Source organism: Mustela nivalis, assembly GCF_964662115.1.
Source record: "Mustela nivalis genome assembly, chromosome: 1".
NCBI classification, from domain to species: domain Eukaryota; kingdom Metazoa; phylum Chordata; class Mammalia; order Carnivora; family Mustelidae; genus Mustela; species Mustela nivalis.
In genome coordinates this window covers 67,170,299-67,191,212 of record NC_139020.1, presented here as the reverse complement: position 1 = coordinate 67,191,212, position 20,914 = coordinate 67,170,299, and the positions used below count along the sequence as shown (strand labels likewise).

The following is a 20,914-nucleotide window of genomic DNA, read 5'->3' as shown; positions in this document are numbered from 1 at the left end:
TGTATTGAAGCCGCTGCTACTATTAAGCACCGCCATGGAGATGTCAGACAAGTTTTATTCAGTAGCGATTTCTTTTTTTAGATTTCTTTTTATTTTAAAGATTTTTCTTTATTTATTCGACAGTCAGAGATCACAAGTAGGCAGAGAGTCAGGCAGAGAGAGAGAGGGAAGCAGGCTCCTCTGTGCAGAGAGCCTGATGCCGGACTCCACCCCAGGACCCTACCCCAGGACCCTGAGATCATGACCTGAGCCAAAGGCAGAGGCTTAACCCACTGAGACACCCAGGCGCCCCAGTAGCATTTTCTTAAGTCCTTCTATCCAGTCATAGGTTTCATGGATATCAAGAAGAAGGGCACAAGACATCCGTTCTGCCATAGAGGTTGTGGCAGATGTGGCTTGGCTCTAGAGGCAGCAATAGTAACAACAGCTTACTGATGAAGATGGCTGCATGCTGATGGCTGTTTTCTAATAGCGGCAGGTTCCTGATCACAGCAGAGGTGGCAAGGTTCTCAGGCAAGCAGCTAAAACTTACAGCTTTCCAATTCTGCAGGTACCTTTCTGATCCTAAAAGAGATAGTAACTCCCTTGGTAGCTCAGCTGCAATGTACCTTTAAAATTTCACTCATGAAAGTTCACATTAGAATCTGTTTCTTCAGTAAGAATTTCTAACAATTCTATAGACCACTTTAAAAAAAAAACCTTTTTTTTTTTAAAAGATTTTTATTTATTTGACAGAGATAGAGAGAAAGCACAAGCAGGGGAAGCAGCAGGCAGAAGGACAGGTAGAAACAGATTTCTCGCTGAACAAGAAGCCCAATGCAGGGCTTGATCCCAGGACTCTGGGATCATTACCTGAGCTGAAGGCAGACAATTAACCGACTGAGCCAATCAGGCGACCCCTCCCAAACCCTCCAAAAAACCCTTTTAAAGTGGCTCCAGGATGCCTGGCTGGCTCAGTGGGTTAAAGTCTCTGCCTCTGGCTCAGGTCATGATCTTGGGGTCCTGGGATGGAGCCCAACATCGGGATCTCTACTCAGCAGGGAGCCTGCTTCCCTTCCTCTCTCTCTGCCTGCCTCTCTGCCTACTTGTGACCTTTGTCTGTCAAGTGAATAAACAAAATTAAAAATAATAATAATAATAATAATAATTTTAAAAAAGCAGGCTCCATGCCCAGTGTGGAGCCCAACATGGGGCTTGAACTCACAAACCTGAGATCAAGACCTGAGCTGAGATCAAGAGTTGAATGGTTAACCAACTGATCCACCCAGGCACCCCTAAAATCTTTTACTAAATCTCTTTCTGGGGCGCCTGGGTGGCTCAGTGGGTTAAAGCCTCTGCCTTCGGCTCAGGTCATGATCCCAGGGTCCTGGGATCGAGCCCCGCATCGGGCTGTCCGCTCCGCGGAGAGCCTGCTTCCTCCTCTCTCTCTTTCTACCGGCCTCTCTGCCTACTTGTGATCTCTGTCTGTCAAATAAATAAATAAAATCTTTAAAAAAAAAAAAAAATTTAAATCTCTTTCTGCTTGAACTAGCTACAGTTGATTCAGTAACCTAATCCTGACTGGTTTGTTTTCTTACCCTTTATCTCTAACAAATTAGAAAATCCATCTCACATTACTGGTCAGCAGAGTTCAGTAAATCTTTCAGCTACATGTGCAAATCTGGATCAAACATGGACTCAGAAATTATAAAGCAATGCCTCACAGAAAACTACCTTTATTGTTCCATTAGATGAACTGAATAGCACAACACACTAAAAAAGCGAAAGCTTTGATTTGGGAAAAGGAGACAAATGGATCTTAACTCTCTGTATTGTTGTATCTGCCTCTGAAAACATTTCATCATTTCCTACTGCAGTATTTGGATGTGTTTTTTAAAAACATGCTCAATAATATAGTACCACATTCATGAATTTGAGAGTGCCAAATTCTCAATATTGACACCATGTAGTCCATGTTGGGTACCTCCATCTCATCCTTAAATTTACACAACAGATCTTGACACTAAAGCAATAAGATTATTAAGGATTTAAGACATTCAATATATTGCTAAGATACGATACTAGAGCAAGACAACTGAAATAATGGAAATGAAAAAAGGAAGTATTTTTAGTTTTCCCTCATTTTAAGAGTTCTGTGCATGCCAGTACTACAATATGCAAAGGCAGGTATTTGTCCTACAAAGATAGCTGCTGTGTTGGCCCTACAGCAAACCGTACAAATCTGATTATATTTATAACTGTCACTATTTCCTTTAACAATGAATCAAGATCAGGAGGTGTATTATTGACAAAACAACTGCTCCTTATTGAAGAAAGGAGGCTGGCCTTCAAACACATTATCTTTTACACTGTAACAACACCATTTCTTGTTGAAATTATAACTGATAAACTAATCATCCACCGGGTAATTCTTCGCCCTAACAGATGTACTGCAAACATGCCAAGAACTGAACTTTCACACTATACATTAGTGGTTTTGTCCAATCATAAAATAAAATAGCTTCTTGCCCATTCACATGGAAGTAACTGTTTCTCTCCATCAGATGCACCTTGCAACATCACAAATACGTTAAGTAAATGCTGAGTTTAGCTTTGGTCCCCATCCTTCACACTGTTGCCACTTACCTTTTTAACATGTAAACATATATTCCCCTTTTCTCAAGTCTTCAATGACTTTATACTACCTATCTCACAGGATAAAGATCTAAAGACCCGTCATGGTTTGGTACTGTCTACTACACGTTTGGCCTCATCTGCTTATTTAATCTTTACCCCACAAGTTATACTCCAACAGTACTACACTTTTGGTTCCTTGAACGCTGTGTTCTCTCATGCCTCTGTACATCTGCAGTGTTATTTTCATTGTACGAAACACTCTTACCTGTTTTTTTTTCCCCTCCAAAAAGTTCTGCTTATAGGCATTTTTGTAGAATTTACCCTCAATTCTTAGGTAGTCATGTCACTCTTTATTCTTTATTGCATCTTACGTGTACTTTGACTATAATGATCATATTGTATTGCACTTACTGCATTTCATTCAACAAATAAAATTAAGTGCCTACAACATGCCAGGCACATCTTTAAATGCAAGAGATGTAACAATGAATAAAAGTAGGTCTCTGCCCACATGGACCTGTTATACAATCTAGACAGGGGATACAAACATCATAACTCTTCAGTAAGTATGTAAATTTATTGCCTTGGAAGAAAACAAAATAGGGTAAGAGAGTTAGGGAGTGCCAGATCCAGAGGGTAAAGAAAAGGAGGACAGCAATGTTATTTTATATAGGGAATCAAGGAAGACCTTTCTGTTAAGATATTTGAGCAGATACCTGAAAGATGTCAATGAGAGAATGAGCCATGCAGATAGATATCTGGAGAAAAAAGGGAACAGGCAGAACGAATAAAACATACAAAGGCACTAGAAAAGACATCTGACACTGAAGAAATAGCAAGGAGGCCAGAATGGCTGTAAAACAATAGTGGGAAGAGGTAGGAAACAGTAAGAGATGAGGTAGGGCTGAGGAAGGAAGCAGGTTAAATAGGAAAACCTTGGGTTTTTCTGAGTGACATGGAAAGCTACTGAAAGATTTTAAACAGAAGAATGGCATGATCTAACTTCTGTTTTAGAAGAAAAACTGCAGAGGGGGAAGGGTAGAAGTAGGAAAGTAGACAGAAAACTACTGTAGTGACCTTGATTAGAGATAACTTAGAGCAAGTGAGCAATCCTGGCATGAAGAGAAGTGGTGAACTGGGCATATTTTTGAAGATGGAGCCAACAGGATTTCTGATATTCTGGATGTGGGTATGATGGAAAATGGGGTTAAGGAAGACTTCTTAGAGTTTCAGCCTATGCAGCTGAATGAATAGAGATGTCATTCCCAGAAGGAGGAGCCTCCTGCTGGGAGAGGGAGAGCAAGAGTTTGTATTAGGCATCCTAAGTCTGAGAAGGTGATTACACATCCAAGTGCAGATGTCAAGAGGACAAAGAAGTCCTAGCTGGAGTAAAATCAGAGAATCATCAGCAAGTGCATACTATTTATAAAACCACCAGACTATACAAGATCAAAAGGAGAGTAAATATGGGTATGAAAGAAAAGAGATTTAAAGTCAGCCTTAAAGTTCTCCAACTATTTTGAGTTAGCAGAGATGAGAAGGATCCAGCAAAGGAGACTGCTATACTTTCCTACACTGAATTACAAACTTATTAAGGGAAGGCACCGGTTCTTAGCACGCTTAGCTTGTAATAGACAATGAAGTATCTACTGAATAAGTTTGAGCATGTATGTGTGTGGAATTTTAGCATGGACAGAGAGGAAGTTCTAATATCACATCACAAATTATAAACCAGCATATATATTTTTTTCCACTTGATGTAAATTGATCTACGTCAACTGTACCAAAGGTTAAAAAAAGTTTCCTATATATAGTTATCAAGAGCACTAACTGTAAGAATCTTTAGTGTTAACAGAAAGATCATACTGAAAACAAACCAATCCTGAAATTCACACATTCAAATATTTACTGAGTACCTACACTAAGATACCAGAGATAGAATAGTGAGAAGAATAGACGGCGCTGAGTTCTCAGCAAGCCAACACAAATGGACAATAAATGAGTAAAGATGATATGTTAGTAATTGTTAGGCAGGAACGAATCACCACAGAAATGGGGTGGGGTGGGGGGGAGAAGTAGCCCAGAAGGTTCCACTGAGAAAGTAACTTCTACACAAATATCTGAAGAAAGAGGGAGAAAAGTAAGTGTTTTAGAGAAAACAGTGCTTTCAGTCATTGGCCAAAAGTAAACAATTTAAACCAGGAAGATAAACACCACTGGGAATCAAAACCGATAAGATAACGTAGATTAACAAAAAAAAAACAAAGATGGCCAACTCTCTGTTTACAGGATCAATGGTTCTATGCAAAGGTCACTAGACAGTATGCAGATCCTACCATACAAATTTTACATAGGACTAGAATTCCAAATACCAGGCTGGGGGTAGAGATTCTGGTGCATACGCTTCTAGACATGTATGTGAGTTTGCACATATGTGCTTACTTGGGGGTTGGGGATGGCAGTGTGTGCATGCATTTATACTGATAAGTTTGTACATGTGTTTGTGTGTGTCCCAGAGGAGGACAATGCTCAGATAAGTAAGAAAAGAAGACAAATATTTATGAAGTAGTCAAGACAGTGCTAAATATCTTCTCATTTATCTTATTCAATGTGTACAATGACCTTTAGAAGCATTACTGTTATCTTTTATAAATAAAAAAAAATGTTACATGGCTATTAAGGTGATTTAATAGAAATAAAATTCCAAAGCCCAATCTTTCCTTTTCACTTTTTTTTTTTTTTTTTAATTTAACAAGCAGATCACAAGTAGGCAGAGAGGCAGGCAGAGAGAGGAGGAAGCAGGCTCCCTGCCGAGTAGAGATCCCGATGTGGGGCTTGACCCAGGACCCTGAGATCATGACCCAAGCCGTCTTTCTGAATATAACAGTGCTTAGAGGAACAGACACCTACTCCTTTCTGAAATTATCCTAACGTGCCCTGAAGGCCAAATAAATTTCAAAGGATACAAAGTTAAGAACCAAGACAGATCTTAGTGGGATTAACCCCTAAGAGAAACTGCAAACCAGGGTCCTAAATTAGATGATCCAAAGATAAAGATTTTTGGGGTGAGAATAAAGCTGACTCACAATAGTTATCATTTACTGAATAAATATATACATTATATATGGCAGATGTTTTTAAAGGGCCTTCATATACATTATTTCACGATCTTCAAAGTAACTTCCTCCGAATGATTTTTTTTTTTCAAAATATAGAAATTGGGGGTAGAGTGATGACATTCCAGGAGTAAGACACAATGCAAGTTCCGCAGGTGGGAAAAGGGGAGCACCTCCAAGGAGGCAGTGAATAGTAAAAAGTGACTAAAGCATGAAGGGAGATAAAAGGGGAATAAGAAGAGATAAGACTACTGTAAAGAAAGGGTGGAATCAACAGAATCTGAAATGCCAAGCTAAAACGTTTTAACTTTCTTCAGTAGACACAAGTGTCACTAAAAGTTTCTGTGTGGTTGGATCCAATGCTTCAGGGATACAGGACCTAAACTAAGGTACTGAAAGAGCAATGGGAGGAAAAGAAAGCTGGAAGAAATACTACAGAGATAGAATTAACAGAATTTGCCCTGAGTGCCTCAGAATATGGTGTTCTAAACAGGAACAGCAAGCTGAACAGAGGATTAGAACTTCCAATGGGGAAATGAAAAAAATATGCAAACTTTATCATTTATATTCATAACAAAAAAAATGAAGGAAAATGAATCCAAAATACACTTGAAAATATATAGTCTCACTGTTGACAAGTTTAGTATAAAATTAAAATGTGCTATGCTAGGGGTGCCTGGGTGGTTCAGTCAGCTGGGCATCTGCCTCCTGCTCAGGTCATGATCTCGGGGTCCTGGGATCAAGCCCTGCATCAGGCTCCCTGCTCGGTGTGAGGCTTGCAGCTCCCTTTCCTGCTCCCCCTGCTTGTGTTCCCTCTCTCGCTGTGTCTCTCTCTCTCAAATAAATAAATATGCTATTTAATTATGCATAATAAGATAATCCTGTATATTAACACATTGTAAGGTCTTTCAAATTTTCTTACAAAGTTCAGTTTTTATTTCTGCAAGAAGATAAAAGGTGGACATAATTAAATTGTTCATCAACAAAACTATGAAAGTATACTTTACCCAGTACCACTACTACTTATGTTACAGCCCATACATAACAGTACCATGGCCATGCAGTACACTAAGCCATCCAATTGTTTCACAACCCCTTTGAAAGATTAGAAAGACTGTAATTCCCAACTTACAGAAGAGGAAACTGAGGCTCAGAGAGGTTAGGTGATTACTAGAAAAGCTGCAGAAAAAAAAATACTTTCAACATGCTACATTATCATTTAGCATTCATTTGATTTCTATACATCTAATCAATACTTTGTATAGGATAAAGAAATCTTAAATGAGAATAACTGCCATAATCACATCTGACCTTCCCAGGAGTCTCCTCACCCTCTTCAAAGTATGTCAGATTGCCCTAGGTGTATGGTAACAAAAAGTGGGGAAGATGCCTAAAAACTTCTGAGGAGAACATTGTTATGAAGCTGCTATTTCCCTCCTTAGCTGTCACCTTGAAAGTACCACTGAGAAGTTATAAATTTGTGATATTATTCTGGCACAGGATGAGAAACGGTACCAACAGGCAATGGTGACTGCTAGAATATCTCCTACTCAGTACAGTAGGGCTTTTCAATGCATAAATTAACTCAGATAACTAGACTGTCAGCAATTTTTCTCACTCCCAGTAAATGATAAATTATCTTTAAAATATATATATAACCTGAAATCTTTAATCTCATTCAACTGATAAATCATAAAAAACCGACACGCTGCATAATCCCTAACAGAAACCTGGTTCTGCTTAACAACAGGCGCTATATTAACATGGAACCTGGAAGGTTAAAGAAATCAGGAATAATAGTTTCAGTAATACTGAACTCCTACTCCATCGTAAAAATAAAGCACCGTGTAATCATCAGCATGCCTAAAGCAAGGTAATGCCACTAGCAAGCACCTGATTGGGCAAAGGGCTCCAGGAATCCCGCAGAGTTTAGAGGGTCAGCATAGATGCTGTAAGCAAAGAACTTGCGTTGAGGCTATAAAACATCAACAATATATAAGTACAATTCTTTTTTTTCTTTTTAAGACTATTTTATTTATTTTAGAGACAGAGAGGTGAGGTGGAGGGGCAGAGGAAGAGAATCCCAAGCAGACTCCCTGTTGAGCACGGAGCCCAATGCAGTGTTGGATCCCATGACCTGAGATCATGACCTGAGCAGAAATCAATAACTTGACACTCAATTGACTGAGCCACCCAGGCGCCCCTTTAAGTACAATTCTTGAGAAAGCATACAAAGTTAAAGCATAAACTCCAGGGCAACTCCTCAAAAATGCCCTAGTAGGTAAGATGCAACTCCTCAGTGGAAAAGTCTACAGAATATAATCAGGAGCCTCTTGCTTTACACAAGTCATATGCACGATAATTATCATAAATCATAGTTATCTATATTGCTATCATATTAATCACCTCTCACTGAAGTTTAGTGAAGAACAAGAAGTTAGGAAACTGCTGTACATAAAAAGGCAAGTTTCGCAAGGTATTGCCAGGAAGTGTCCATGGGTTATACAGATACGTCACCAAGTTGCGGGCAGGATCTTCCTGTGGTTTGTCTTGCCCACTTCAGGTTTCACTTTTGAACGTGTGCTGATTCCTAAGCTCCCTACAGCCCCTTTCTCAAGTAGCAAACCAAACTTTGAAGCACATGTGGTAGGAATCTCTCCTGAGAGGCCAATGGTTCCTACAGCTACGGGAAACTTAGCAAGTCTCCGAAGCTGACCAACAGAACCCAGTATGGCAAGCAAATGAAAAGCCAGGTGGTGGTAAAACTAAAGGCAAATAGATATGACACATATGGGACATGGTGGCTCCTTCTGATAATGGCATCCTGGGGGCCCAAATGCAAAACAGGACTCACTATGATCCAGTACTAAAAAAAAAAAAAAAAAAAAAGTAGCATCCAGATACAAGTAAGTTGTACCTACAAATGTGCATGTACAAGTATATGCATGTTATGTGTTCCAGGAGAACCATTTACAAGCACAGACAAAAGCATATGAGCATAGTCAGGCAGACAGAAAAGTAACATTTTTTGTAAATCACCTAAACAGTATTAAAGGTCAAATTTCATAGCATCCCAACATTCTAATTTTATTGAATATCCATAACATTAGACCATAACCAATTTAGGGATAATTACCAACTTTCTGACAACAGAAATACACTCATCAGTTCTTTTGAATATACCATCTGACAGGCAAACTGGTAGACAAATGGATAGTGACCTCGGTAACTTACAGATCTTCTAAAAACCTGGCTCTGCCTTTTTAAACCCTGAGCAAAAAAATCTTTTTGTTGGCATACAATCTTTTTCATGAATTTAGATTAAATGAAATAATTTGCAAAGTATGACACAGTACTCGCAAAAAGGAAATATATTCAAAAAAAATTAGTTCACTTCCCCTATCCACTAAGAATATTTTATATAAAATTGTTCAAATTCAGGGACACCTGGGTGGCTCAGCAGGTTAAGCCATTGCCTTCAGCTTGGGTCATGATCCCAAAGTCCTGGGATCGAGTCTCACATCGGGCTCCTTGCTCAGTAGGGAGTCTGCTTCTCTCTCTGCCTCTGCCTGCCACTCTGCCTCCTTGTGCCCACTCACTCTGACAAATATATAAATAAAGTCTTTAAAAAATACATAAATAAAAATAAAATTGTTCAAATTCAAACTAAGAGGTTCTGTACCACTCACACAAATGTTATTTTAAAGGATCAAAATTATTCTTTTTACCTCATTCCTCTGAAACAAAACATTGAATTTTTTAAAAAGTCACTTTTCAAATACAAACAATTGGTGAAAATAGGCAAAGTATATGGGATTTTACTATATTGCTCCTTAAGATTTTTGCTAGAAATTCTATAAAAATAAAAGGTTACAAAAAAAAAAAAAAAGACAAAAAGTTGATCTTACTTTCAGGGACATTCAAGCCTAACATTTGGCTACCCTTGTTTTTGTAGACAGGAATAATTTTCAACAGTAGAGCAAAAAAACTTGGACTAAAATTGTATGAAATTCTTTTATATGAAGTCATTTTTCATAACATAGTAATACACAAATACTCTATAGAAAATTAAACCATTATAAGCAAAGCTAATTCACTTTGTTCACCACTGAGGTAACCAATGTTTTATCTCCTTTCAAACATCTTTCTGTGCGTTTTCCCAAACACACATAAAAAAAGATAAAACAGACCATTCTAACAACTTGCTCCTTTTACTCAATGATACATCTTGACATTCTTTCCTTTCATACTCTGGAAACCCCTCATTCTTTTTTGCTGCTATGGAATATTTATATTAACATATTACTACATTTCCCTACAATGCACACTTAAGTTGTCTCTAATTGTTTCACCAACAAGGCAACATTATAAACCTTTATATATACCTCTTTTGCAAATATCCAAGTGTTTCTGTAGGGTAGACATGCAGTAGAAATGCATGGGGAATAAACATTTAGATTTTTTAACAGATCTTGCCAAAATGCTCTCCAAAACTGCTTTACACATTTAAGTAACAGTGAGCAAAGTTACATATATCCCCAAACCCCCACCAAATACTGAAATTAACAAGCTTTTCTCTTTTCACAAACTGACAGCTTTTAAAAGTTTGCATTTCCCTGATTAATTTTTATTAAATCTGACCAGTATTTTCTTATGTTTACTGGCCTTTTTTTTTTATCTCTTTCTATGAAATGTCTGTTCATATATTTTATTTTCCTAATGCCCTTTTCCTTTCAAAAATCTTCATGAACTTTTTATATATTCTGGACACTAACAAATACAGAGGCAGTATAGCATATAGATTAGGAGCAACAGGATGGACCCTGGAGCCAGTTTGCTCAGTTTGAATTACAGCTCCACCACTCACTAACTGTCTGATCTTGGTCAAGTTACTTAGTTTAGCTATCTCGTGCCTCAGCTCCCCACCTGTAAAATGTGGATAATAAATGTTATAGAGTTACCATAAGGATTACATTACTTAATTTGCCAGGGCACCTGGGTGGCTCAGTTGGCTAAGCATCTGCCTTTGGATCAGGTCATGATCCCAGCCCCACATCAGCCTCCCTGCTCAGCAAGGAGTCTGCTTCTCCCTCACACTCTCCCTCTGCCTCTCTCCAGGTCTTGTGCTCTCTCTCTCACTCTTTCACTCTCAAATAAATAAATAAAATCTTTTAAAATAAATAAATAATTTGATATGCTTAAAGGGCTTTAAAACAGTACCTGACACAGAATATGTGACATGCCAGTGTTTTATTTTTATCAACAGGATTTACTGTAAATATCCTCTCACAATCTGCTATTTGTCTCTTAACCCCTGTTTATAAATCCTCACTTATCTTTCCTCAAAAAATTCTTTTTCCATCTCTCTTCTAACATCAGAAATTATATAAGCAGATGAAACCAACAAACTGACTCCCTTCACTGGATCTCACAACCAACTTCTCAAGAATAAATGCAGATATCAGCCAAAGCATCTAAATTTTTAAACATCTTTCTACTAAAAAAATAACTAGCTTCCTTACTGCATAAAGCATTCCCAAAAATCATTAAGAAGACTAACGGATCAAACAAAAAAAAAGGACAAACAAAATAAACAAGTTCACCCAAAAAATGGAAATAAAAATGAAGAGAGGGCGCCTGGGTGGCTCAGTGGGTTAGGCCGCTGCCTTCGGCTCAGGTCATGATCTCAGGGTCCCGGAATCGCGACCCGCATAGTGCTCTCTGCTCAGCAGGGAACCTGTTTCCTGCTCCCTCCCTTTCTGCCTACTTGTGATATCTCTCTCTCTGTCAAATTAATAAATAAAATCTTTTAAAAAAAATTTAAAAATAATATTAAGAGATCCTCAAACTCATTTAGAAGAAGTGCAAATTAAAACTAAAAGTCAAATGTTCCTTTGCATTAGACCAGTAAAGATCAAGACATTTTAAAATACACACTATGTGAGCAAAGAAAGAATCATTCATTCGTTGCTCGTGAGAGCAAAAATTGCTACAGTTTCTGTGGAAAGCAATTTGGCAGTGTCTTTCCAAAATAAAAATACGCATACCAATTCATCAATTTAACATTGAGGAATTTACCCTACAGACAGACACACACACTCATATAAAAAATGACATAACTCATATAAAAAATGAGCCTGAGTGGCTCAGTTGTTAAGCATCTGACTTTGGCTCAGGTCACGGTGCTGGGGTCCTGGGATCGAACCCCGCATCAGGCTCCCTGCTTAATGGAAAGCCTACTTCTCCCTCTCCCATTCCTCCTGCTTGTGTTCCCACTCTTGCTGTGCCTCTCTCAAATAAATAAATAAAATGAAACCTTTTTTAAAAATGACATTAACAACAAGGTTATTTATTGCAGTACTGTTTGTAATAGCAAAAACTGCAAATACCTACATGTCCATCAATAGGGGACTGGTCAAATAAACTGTGGTATATCCAGATGATGCACTATTAAGCCAACTGTTAAAAAAACAAAACAAAACAAAAGGCAGCTCCCCATATAGATAGATACCACAAATCTTCAAGCTACTATCACTAACTATAAAAAAAAAAAAGATGCAAACAACATATATTTTGCTACAATTTACATGTTGGTGAGAGAGACTAATACTCATACATTTATATTTATAAATGCTTAAATAATCTCTGTAAGCATACATAAGAAACTAGTACTGCTTGCTTGTGGAAAGGGAATAGCTAGGGGCAACAGAAATAAGTAAACTTAATTTTAAATGTATACTCCTTAGCACCTTTTCACAGTTTTGTACCAGGTATTATATTCCAGGTATTTGTATTATCTAATCAAACAAATAAGTAAATAAATCTTTTTATAAATAAATTAATTAAAACTCCCTGTGATCACACCACACTTTCTGCTGGTACTCTTTAAATGGTCACAGGGGCTCCTGGGTGGCTCAGTTGGGTGTCTGACTCTTGATTTCAGCTCAGGTCATAATTTCAGGGTGTGAGATTGAGCCCCACATGACACCTGCTTAAAATTCTCTCTCTCCCTCTCTCTCTCTCCCCCCATCCCTCCCCACTCCGATGCTCACGCACCCTCTTTTTCTCTCTCTCTTATGAATGGATGAATGAATAAATAAATGAATAAATAAATAAAATGGTCAGGTTGCTAAACTACTCAAATAGTTTTAGCTAGTCTGTTCAACTGACAAAAGCAGTTCTCCATCCTCGGGGTCCATTATCACTCCCTATGGAATATTTCAAACCCAGAGATGTCCAAGTACCACCAGAGAAATTCTGATTCAGTAGGTAGTACAGCCTGGGCACCAGAATTTTTTAAGTTCACGGGTGACACTGATAGGCAGTCAGGACTGAAAACAGCTGAGTTATAGCAAGAATTACACAAACAGGTAAACAACCAGGCTCAATCTCCATTTAGGCCACAAGCACAGTTTCATCACTAATCCTAACCACTTCACAAACTCCTTAAAAAGGACACCTGGGTGGCTCAGTTGGTTAAGCATCTGCCTCCCGCTCAGGTCATGATCACGGGGTCCTGGGATCGAGTCCTGTATGGGACTCCTTGCTGAGCGGGGAGCCTGCTTCTCCCTCTGCCTGCTCTCTCTCTCTGACAAATACATAAATAAAATCTTAAAAAAAAAAAAAAAGGAACAAATGAGAGTGTGTAGATAGCAGAATGAAAATATATTACTACTTCTGGATACATTACTACAGAGGCAATACAACTGCTTCATATATTAAATGTAGTACATCTGCAACATTCATACTAATGACGAATTCATTCTACCTAGCATTTCAGAAAGAACTTTGATACTAATGTATTAGTGCTCCACAGGCACAAGCATTTACTGTGTAACACTTTGAATAGCTGAGTGTCAAGTTCTTCCTTTGTAAAATGAGTGGATGCAATTTGTTCCCCACCTTCCAGCTCTAAACCTCAGTAATTCTCTAAAGCCAATCATTACTTAGGATAGACTTTAGGATAAACTAGTAAGGGCTTTTTCATCCCATTCACAGCCCAGGCTCAATTCACAGCCCAGAGGGCTAATGCCCTAACAGACACTAGCTATTATGTACTGCTGAATAAATTAATAGTCACAGAAAAAATTTAAGATTCAAACAACCTTCATTAATAAGTCTCACAAAAACATTTCAAACAGTGCATCTTATACAAAACAGGCATATGAAAAACATTTAAGCATTAAAATAAAAACATCTCATGTAATGTTTTAAAGCAAATGGTTCAATTTAAAAAGCAACTAAGACTTAATGCTAGAATGGATGTTAAAGACCACTCTCATTTTACAAGTGAAAAAAGAGGGAGTCAGCAAAGCTAATGAATCTGCCCAAACTCATTCTGTCATTAATGATATTCCTAGCACCAAGTCCCCAATAACAAATTTGTCAATTATTGTTCATTGATGTTTGCATGTACACTGGTAAAACGTTATAAAGCACATTATTTTAGCTACTAATTTTTGATGACTAAAATAATATACAAAACTAAAGACAAATCATAAAAATTTAATATACATGACGTGTCTTAATTTACATTGATGACTACACAAAACTGTTAGCAGATCTTAAAAGAGAACAGAACTTTATTAGTAAATAAAAGATATAATCTGGTATTATTGTCAAATAATTTCATAATGCACATTAAAAAGGAAATAGGATTGGTATTTAAGATTAAAGGATAAAATGATAATTTTATTTCAGCTACATTAGTTCCACAGTCTCTTAGAAGCTATTCAAAGAGTTCAAAAAAAAAAACCTCTATGAATTTATTGAGGTTTACCTCCTGTCTTCCTCAGAGAAATGATTAGCAGACTGCTCTGTGAACTTTTACAAAGAACCCTTTTCTCTCATTTCTATCCATCTGAAAGATGGATTCTTCCTCAATCCTAAATAACTCATCATCTCATTTCAAATTTTTGAGAATAATGAATTCTTAGCATGAACAAACCTTTTAGCAGCTTTCCCTCTATTAATTTATTAAATAACTTATCTAATTTCAAATATCTGATAGTAATAAATTCTTAGCATGAATAAACTTTTTCATCTCTTCCTCAATTCTATTGCGTGATCAATAAAATGTCTTGATTTTTATCTTACTACCAAAAAATTCAAACCTTTCATGACAGACAAAAACACTTACTGTATCAGGTATGACTATAAGATTTTTCTTTTCCATGCTCAGGAACAATTAGTAGCAATATTCATGGAGTACAGTCAGGTAACAATATTCAAATCTCCTAATAATAAGCACTCACAGCATTTAAAAAAATTAATCCGTTTCCTAATGAGGCAACTTTGGCATCAGTTCAAACATAAGCTCAATTGGCACTGTAATTTTGAAAGGAATGAACTTCCTGTCACAAACCCATGTAGTTTTCTTTCAACAATACTATTATCTTCTAGTTTATCTGTAAAATTTACAAAACGGTTTCACATCTAGTATTTCAAATCCTCCTCAGGATAACATAATGAGAAATAGGGCATTTTTCTAAAGGCCTATTATGTCCCAGGCATTATGCTGACAATGGGATAGTTAAAAGAAAAAAAAAAAAAAAGAATGAATTCCACCCTGGAAGAGCTTGCAGTCTAATGGGAGAAAATAAATGAACAATTTCTATAAAATGTGCTAGAGTAAGGACAAAGAATTACAACTAGGGCCTAACACTTTCTCTCCAGGGATGGGGGTGGTGATGCCCTGCCCCAAAGGCAGCTGTGGTCAGGAGATCACATGCAGCAGGCTTTTGAAGGATGTGTAAGAGTTCCTGACATAAGTACAGGGTTGAGGAAAGGAGAAAGACACTTCCAGGCAGGGGGACATGTACAAAATGGCTAGTGATGAAGCATTATTCCCATTTTAAAATTGAGGAAGATAGGGGAGCCTGGGTGGCTCAGTGGGTTAAAGCCTCTGCCTTCGGCTTAGGTCATGATCCCAGGGTCCTGGGATTGAGCCCCACATTGGGCTCTCTGCTCAGCAGGGAGCCTGCTTCCCCCTCTTTCTCTCTGCCTGCCACTCCGCCTACTTGTGATCTCTGTCAAATAAATAAAATAAAATAAAATAAAATAAAATAAAATAAAATAAAATAAAATAAAATAAATGAGGAAGATAAGCTCAAAAGTAAAGTGAGCAGTCTAAAATCACATGAATAATAACAATGTAGGAAACAGAATACAATCCTTCTGATTTTAATCAGCTTTGTACACCAGAAAATGCCAGTAAGCATTGACAAGAACATCAGATAAAGATTAATTTTTACTCCTATTTATTCCTTCCCAAGAGATTGTCCATGTCTGACCAAGATCCTGGGCAGAAGGGAAGAAATGACTGGAGGAGTAGATTTATTTAATTCTCCAATCAATTCTGTGAGATAAGTAATTTTATTATACCCATTATACACACAAAAATACAAAGGTACAGGGGTACAGGTGTGGCTCAGTTAAGCATCTGATTCTTGGTTTCAGAACATGCACACTCTTTCTAAAATAAATAAATAAAATCTTAAAAAGAAAAAAAAAAAGAATACAGAGGCACAAAAAGGTTAACAATTGGGAATTAAGAGAAGATTCAAATCCAGGTGACTAACCTGACCAAGCTTCTAAACTCAAGCACTTAAACAGAGCCCAAAGATCCTACTTTGCCTAAGAGCTCTACATCATTTGGTCTAGAGAGACCGAGGAGACCAAGTAAGTTCTGGATCACATCACGATGCCACAGGTCTCACACTGTACTACACATCTCAATACTCACATAAATCCTCAGATTTGGCTCCCTTACCAATCTGAGGAGACCAATCCTTAGATTCTGGTCTCCCTTGAGTAGGTAAACCCACGAAGAAGGTGGCATGGGCTCTTTCAGCAACATTCTTACATTCTGATTACCAGCTGATTTAATTAGATGAAAGCAAACTTAACAAAAAGTGATAACCAGAAAAACATAAAATAACAGCACGAAGCTTAAGCACAAAGAAGAAAGCTCCAATCCCTCTCTCTAGTTTGGGAGGTGGGCAATGCAAAAGTGCTTCAGGTACATGTAAGCATACCTGCCACTGAGTGCATGGCAGCTCACACTAAAGGATGGAGTCTGTAGTACCTTAATTTCCTTTATCAAGGGTTCATATGACAACTTGGGACTTCAACAACCATCCCTGCCTCTTGAATATTAGGGAAGCTGACCATTTGAAATGACCATGGTTTTCGAGGGCACCAAAATGACCTCTGGGAATTGAGGATCAGCACAGAAGACAAAATACTATCAGCAACACTGGATTTGCTAATGTTAGTTGACTGACCACAAAATGGGTTTCCAATCTGTCAATCTGGTTATTTCACTTGTGAAGGATATGAGAAAATACTGGAATGAAACCCCTAAAGAAGACTGTAGACTATTATCTCTACAACTTTAAAGGTACATAAATCTAATCCATCCTCACTTTTTGTGGTAGCATCTGGAGTTGGTGGGTCCTATCCAGGTCTAGGAAAAAGGATGTTCCTTTGAGGCTCACTTTGAATCCTACTGAACTCTAACTCTCCAGATTAGAGGCTCTCAAACAGCAGTCTGAAATCTGCCAGCACATCTCCAGTCTAGTGGGTACTACTAGGCTTTCCTCTTGAGGTCTCCCAACATGGTGAAAAGGAAAGCTGACGTGGTTACCCACACCCTCAAGTTGCTTAGTATCTTCACTGTCAGGATCACCACCATCCCATCCCATCAGCACCTGCTGATGACTCCTCCAGCCCCCACCCGGTAAAACCCATGTGTCAGTTTCAGGGAAACAGAAAACAGCATCTCTTCACAGGGTTCTGAAGATCAACTGTGGATTATACCAGCTAAAAGAAGGGCAAAGAAATGGAGAGGGAGGTGGGGAGAACTTCATTTATATAAGTATCCTAATACATTTTTTCTAAAAAGCAGATATTCAGTGACCTGAGCTATAAGCCAAGCAATTCCAAAAGCAAGAAATGAACTGAAATAACAAATAGGATACCTCAACTATGGTTAAAGCGGTAATACCATTCCCAGCAACTGGACGATCAATCCCCAAATCTGGGTAGTGGGGCTTTTATAAAGCACAGAGACAAAGCTGTGTTTCTGTACTTGTATGTCTGAGTTTCACTCACAGTGGTATCTCCTATTGTGATATCTCTGCTATGGAGCAGGTGAAGGTGCAGGGCAGCTAAATCCTTCTGGAAACAGCCCAACCCTAACTCTCAATTCCAAGATGTGTGTATGTAGTTCCATAGTATAACCTGCAGCTCGATAAACCAGAGGCTCCAGTGGATATTGCCTAGCATCATGACAGTAAAATGAAAAAGTGGTAAAATTTGGAAAATTAGATCAAGTCAAACCATTTACAATTTTCCCAAATGTTAAATAAGATATAAATATTAAATATAAGACTTAATCTGAATTTTGAAAAGATTTTATACCCTAGAAAGTAATTTTAATACTGAGAACATAGATATGGACCAGATCTATTTCTCTGATGTCATCTTCCAGGTTTTGAGAACTAAACTCAAGATCTCAAGTTGCCTAGGACTACTTCTGGGAACAAAAAGATGAGAAAATTTAACACGCCTGCTTCTGAGATTTAATAAAATCTCAGTACTTGAAGAGGGGAGCAACTTGAAAAGAGGAAAGGGGGAGAATCCAAGCTCAATTAATAATATCATTTTTCAGGAAGAGGAAAGAGCACTGTTAGCCATTTTATTGCACTTCGATGTTCTTCTTATAAAGTAAAAAACTACTCCTCTTACTAAAGGCTATTTGTCGGAAAGATGAAGCATATTTCCATTCTGAGATACTGAATTTTAAAAAAGGTGATTTTTGACAAAAACAAAAATTAGTTTTATTGATATATCTTACAAATAGCGCAAAAAAAAAAAAAAGAAAGAAAAAGAAGAAGAAAAGAATAGAAAATGAAAAGGCGTTTCCCCTGAATAAACTACTGTGAAAAAATTTTAACTCTGACGCTCAGAGTCACTTTTTAAAAAACAAATACCCAAATGACTGAATTCAAATGGTCTATTGTAACGCTCGGAGCTTCTGAGCAAAAATTCTATATTAAGTCAACTAATATGGCTCGCTCACAAAAGTAATAATTAAATGCACGAGAAAGAAAGGAATTAAGTGGGTTAAGTGCGGGCTGGATGACTGTGTTTTGAGACCTGCTCACAGGAAGCCACTACATCCTGTCTTAAGTCCCTGTCAGTCACATTGTCTCTCAATCCAAGTCCCCGCCGCAGCGAGGTGGGGCGAGTACAGGTGTCCGGCCCCGAGCCCCTCCCAGCGCGCTCACTCGCGAACACCCGGAGCTGCGGTCGCCAGAGTCCCAGGACGGCCTGTTTCCTCCAGCTCAGGGCGCCTTTTTCAACCTCGAACAGGCCCGTGAGCCCAGGAAGCAGGCAGCCCTCTCCCCTCCGGCCAGCCCCACTTCCCCGCCCGCCCTCCTCCTCCTCCTCCTCCTCCTCCGGCCGCGCCTCCCGTAATTACCGCTCCGCTCCCACCTCGGGGCCGCTCCCCGGCGCCCGTGCCGCCCGGAGGCCTTCGTCCCAGGGCTGCCGGAAACTCCCCACGCCCCCGGCTCACGCCCCCGGCCCCCACCCCCCGCCCCCCGCTGGGGCGTCCCCACGTCCAGGCCGCGCCCCGAAGCCGAGCCCCTCAGGCCGGCGCTGCTCCCGGCGCCCCTGGGGCCCCCCCTCCACGCAAATTCCCGGCTTTCCACTCCCTCCGACAAGAGCAGCCCAAGCCCACGCCGCCCCGTCGAGGCGACGACTCCCCCAACACACCCCCCTTCCAACCTCAGTCGTGCCGGGCCTCCCCGCGCGCCTCGCCGGCCCCGGTACGGGCCCCGGCCCCCGTCTGCCCAGGTCCCCTCTCAGCCGCGCCATCCGAGTCCGGCTCGGCGCCGCCACCCCCGCGCGCCCGCCGCCCCCTCAGCCCCGCGGCGGCCCCCGCCGGCCGCCGGGTGGGTCCTCTCAGCCCGGCCCCGGCTTACAGATCTTGCCCCGCAGGCTCTGCAGCACTCGGACTTCTCGACTGTCCTCATCCCCGGCCTCCGGCTCAGCCGTCGCAGCCGCCGCCGGCGCCTCGGAGGAAGCCGCCGCAGCAGCAGGCGCCGCCGCCGCCATGGTGCCGCCCGGCCCGTGCCGCAGCCCCGCCGCCTGCGTAGCCCGCGAGGCGGAGCCCAGCGGCGGCCTAGGCTGGGGAGAGCCGCGCGCCTGGCCCCGCCCCCGGTCCGCAGCCTGGCTCGCCCCGCCCCGCCCCTGTCCCGCCCCCGCCCCACCCGGGTCCCTGCAGTCGCCGCCCGCCCCCCACCCCCACCTTCAGTCTCCCCGAAGCAGGGCCGCTCGGGCGCGAACCCGAGCACTGGCTTTCCTGCTCTTTGCCCCCATAAAAGCCCAGGCGCTAGCCAAGTGCGTCTCCAAGTTGTGGCTCAGAGCAGCCCTGAAACCCCATGAGGGAAAACCCCAGCCCTCTCGAGATCCCCAAATCCTTCTGGGAATTAGGCTCCCCACCGCAAGCGGACTACCACAGCTTCTAACGCTCGAGGGAACTCCCTGTGGAAAGAGAGTGGAATTTGACAGTTGAGAGCGCCTCAAAACTACCTTATTCAAAAAGAATCAAGAGGTGTACTAGAGATTTCCCTAATAACATCCGCGTGCTTCCTACCCGAAAGCCACACCGCCACGCACACAAATCTTCGCTTTTGAGTACAAAAGCTGGTTCAAAAAAAGGATACTAGCCCGCAATTACAACAGGAGAGCAGCATGGGAGATCCTCCCACGGAAGAATTCTGAAGCTCTAACCACCACTTGTGTATTTTGGAGACCGAAAGCGCATAGAAGGATCGGGTCCCATCCCTTCCCGCGCCCCCATCAGTGGGCTTGCTAAAGAGTTGATTGACACTAGGACATTCGTAAATCTTTGACTAGCTGTTAGCTTTATTTCAAGGGAACTCTTTACACTGAGTAAACTGCATGAATAATACCCTGGTATGAGATGAGGAAGATGATTTCCTGGTCTTGAGGTTGTTAACTGCACTTCCCTAAGAGGAAAGAAACTGTGACTTAATAGGGCAGGGTAGTTGTTTTCCAGGGCTACAATAGGAATCATTCCCTCTGTCAACAAATATTTTTTGAGGGTCAGACTTAATGATAGCTTCAGAGAGAGCTCCAGCCATCCAGCG

At 40.3% G+C, this 20,914-nt stretch overlaps 1 protein-coding gene across 5 annotated transcripts in view; it reads right to left on the bottom strand.

The window, feature by feature from the left end:
- Positions 1-19,961, bottom strand: part of RASA2 (RAS p21 protein activator 2) — a 143,780-nt gene extending 123,819 nt beyond the window's left edge. For 3 of the 5 annotated variants that reach the window (XM_082712382.1, XM_082712383.1, XM_082712384.1), the window contains exon 1: positions 19,724-19,959. In XM_082712382.1, the coding sequence (XP_082568508.1) occupies positions 19,724-19,856 (133 nt within the window). In that variant the 5' untranslated portion in view covers positions 19,857-19,959. Of the gene's footprint in view, positions 1-19,218; positions 19,275-19,723 lie in introns of those variants that run through there. The other 2 variants (XM_082712385.1, XM_082712386.1) reach the window with 2 other exon arrangements.
- Between the last annotated feature and the right edge of the window lie 953 nt (positions 19,962-20,914).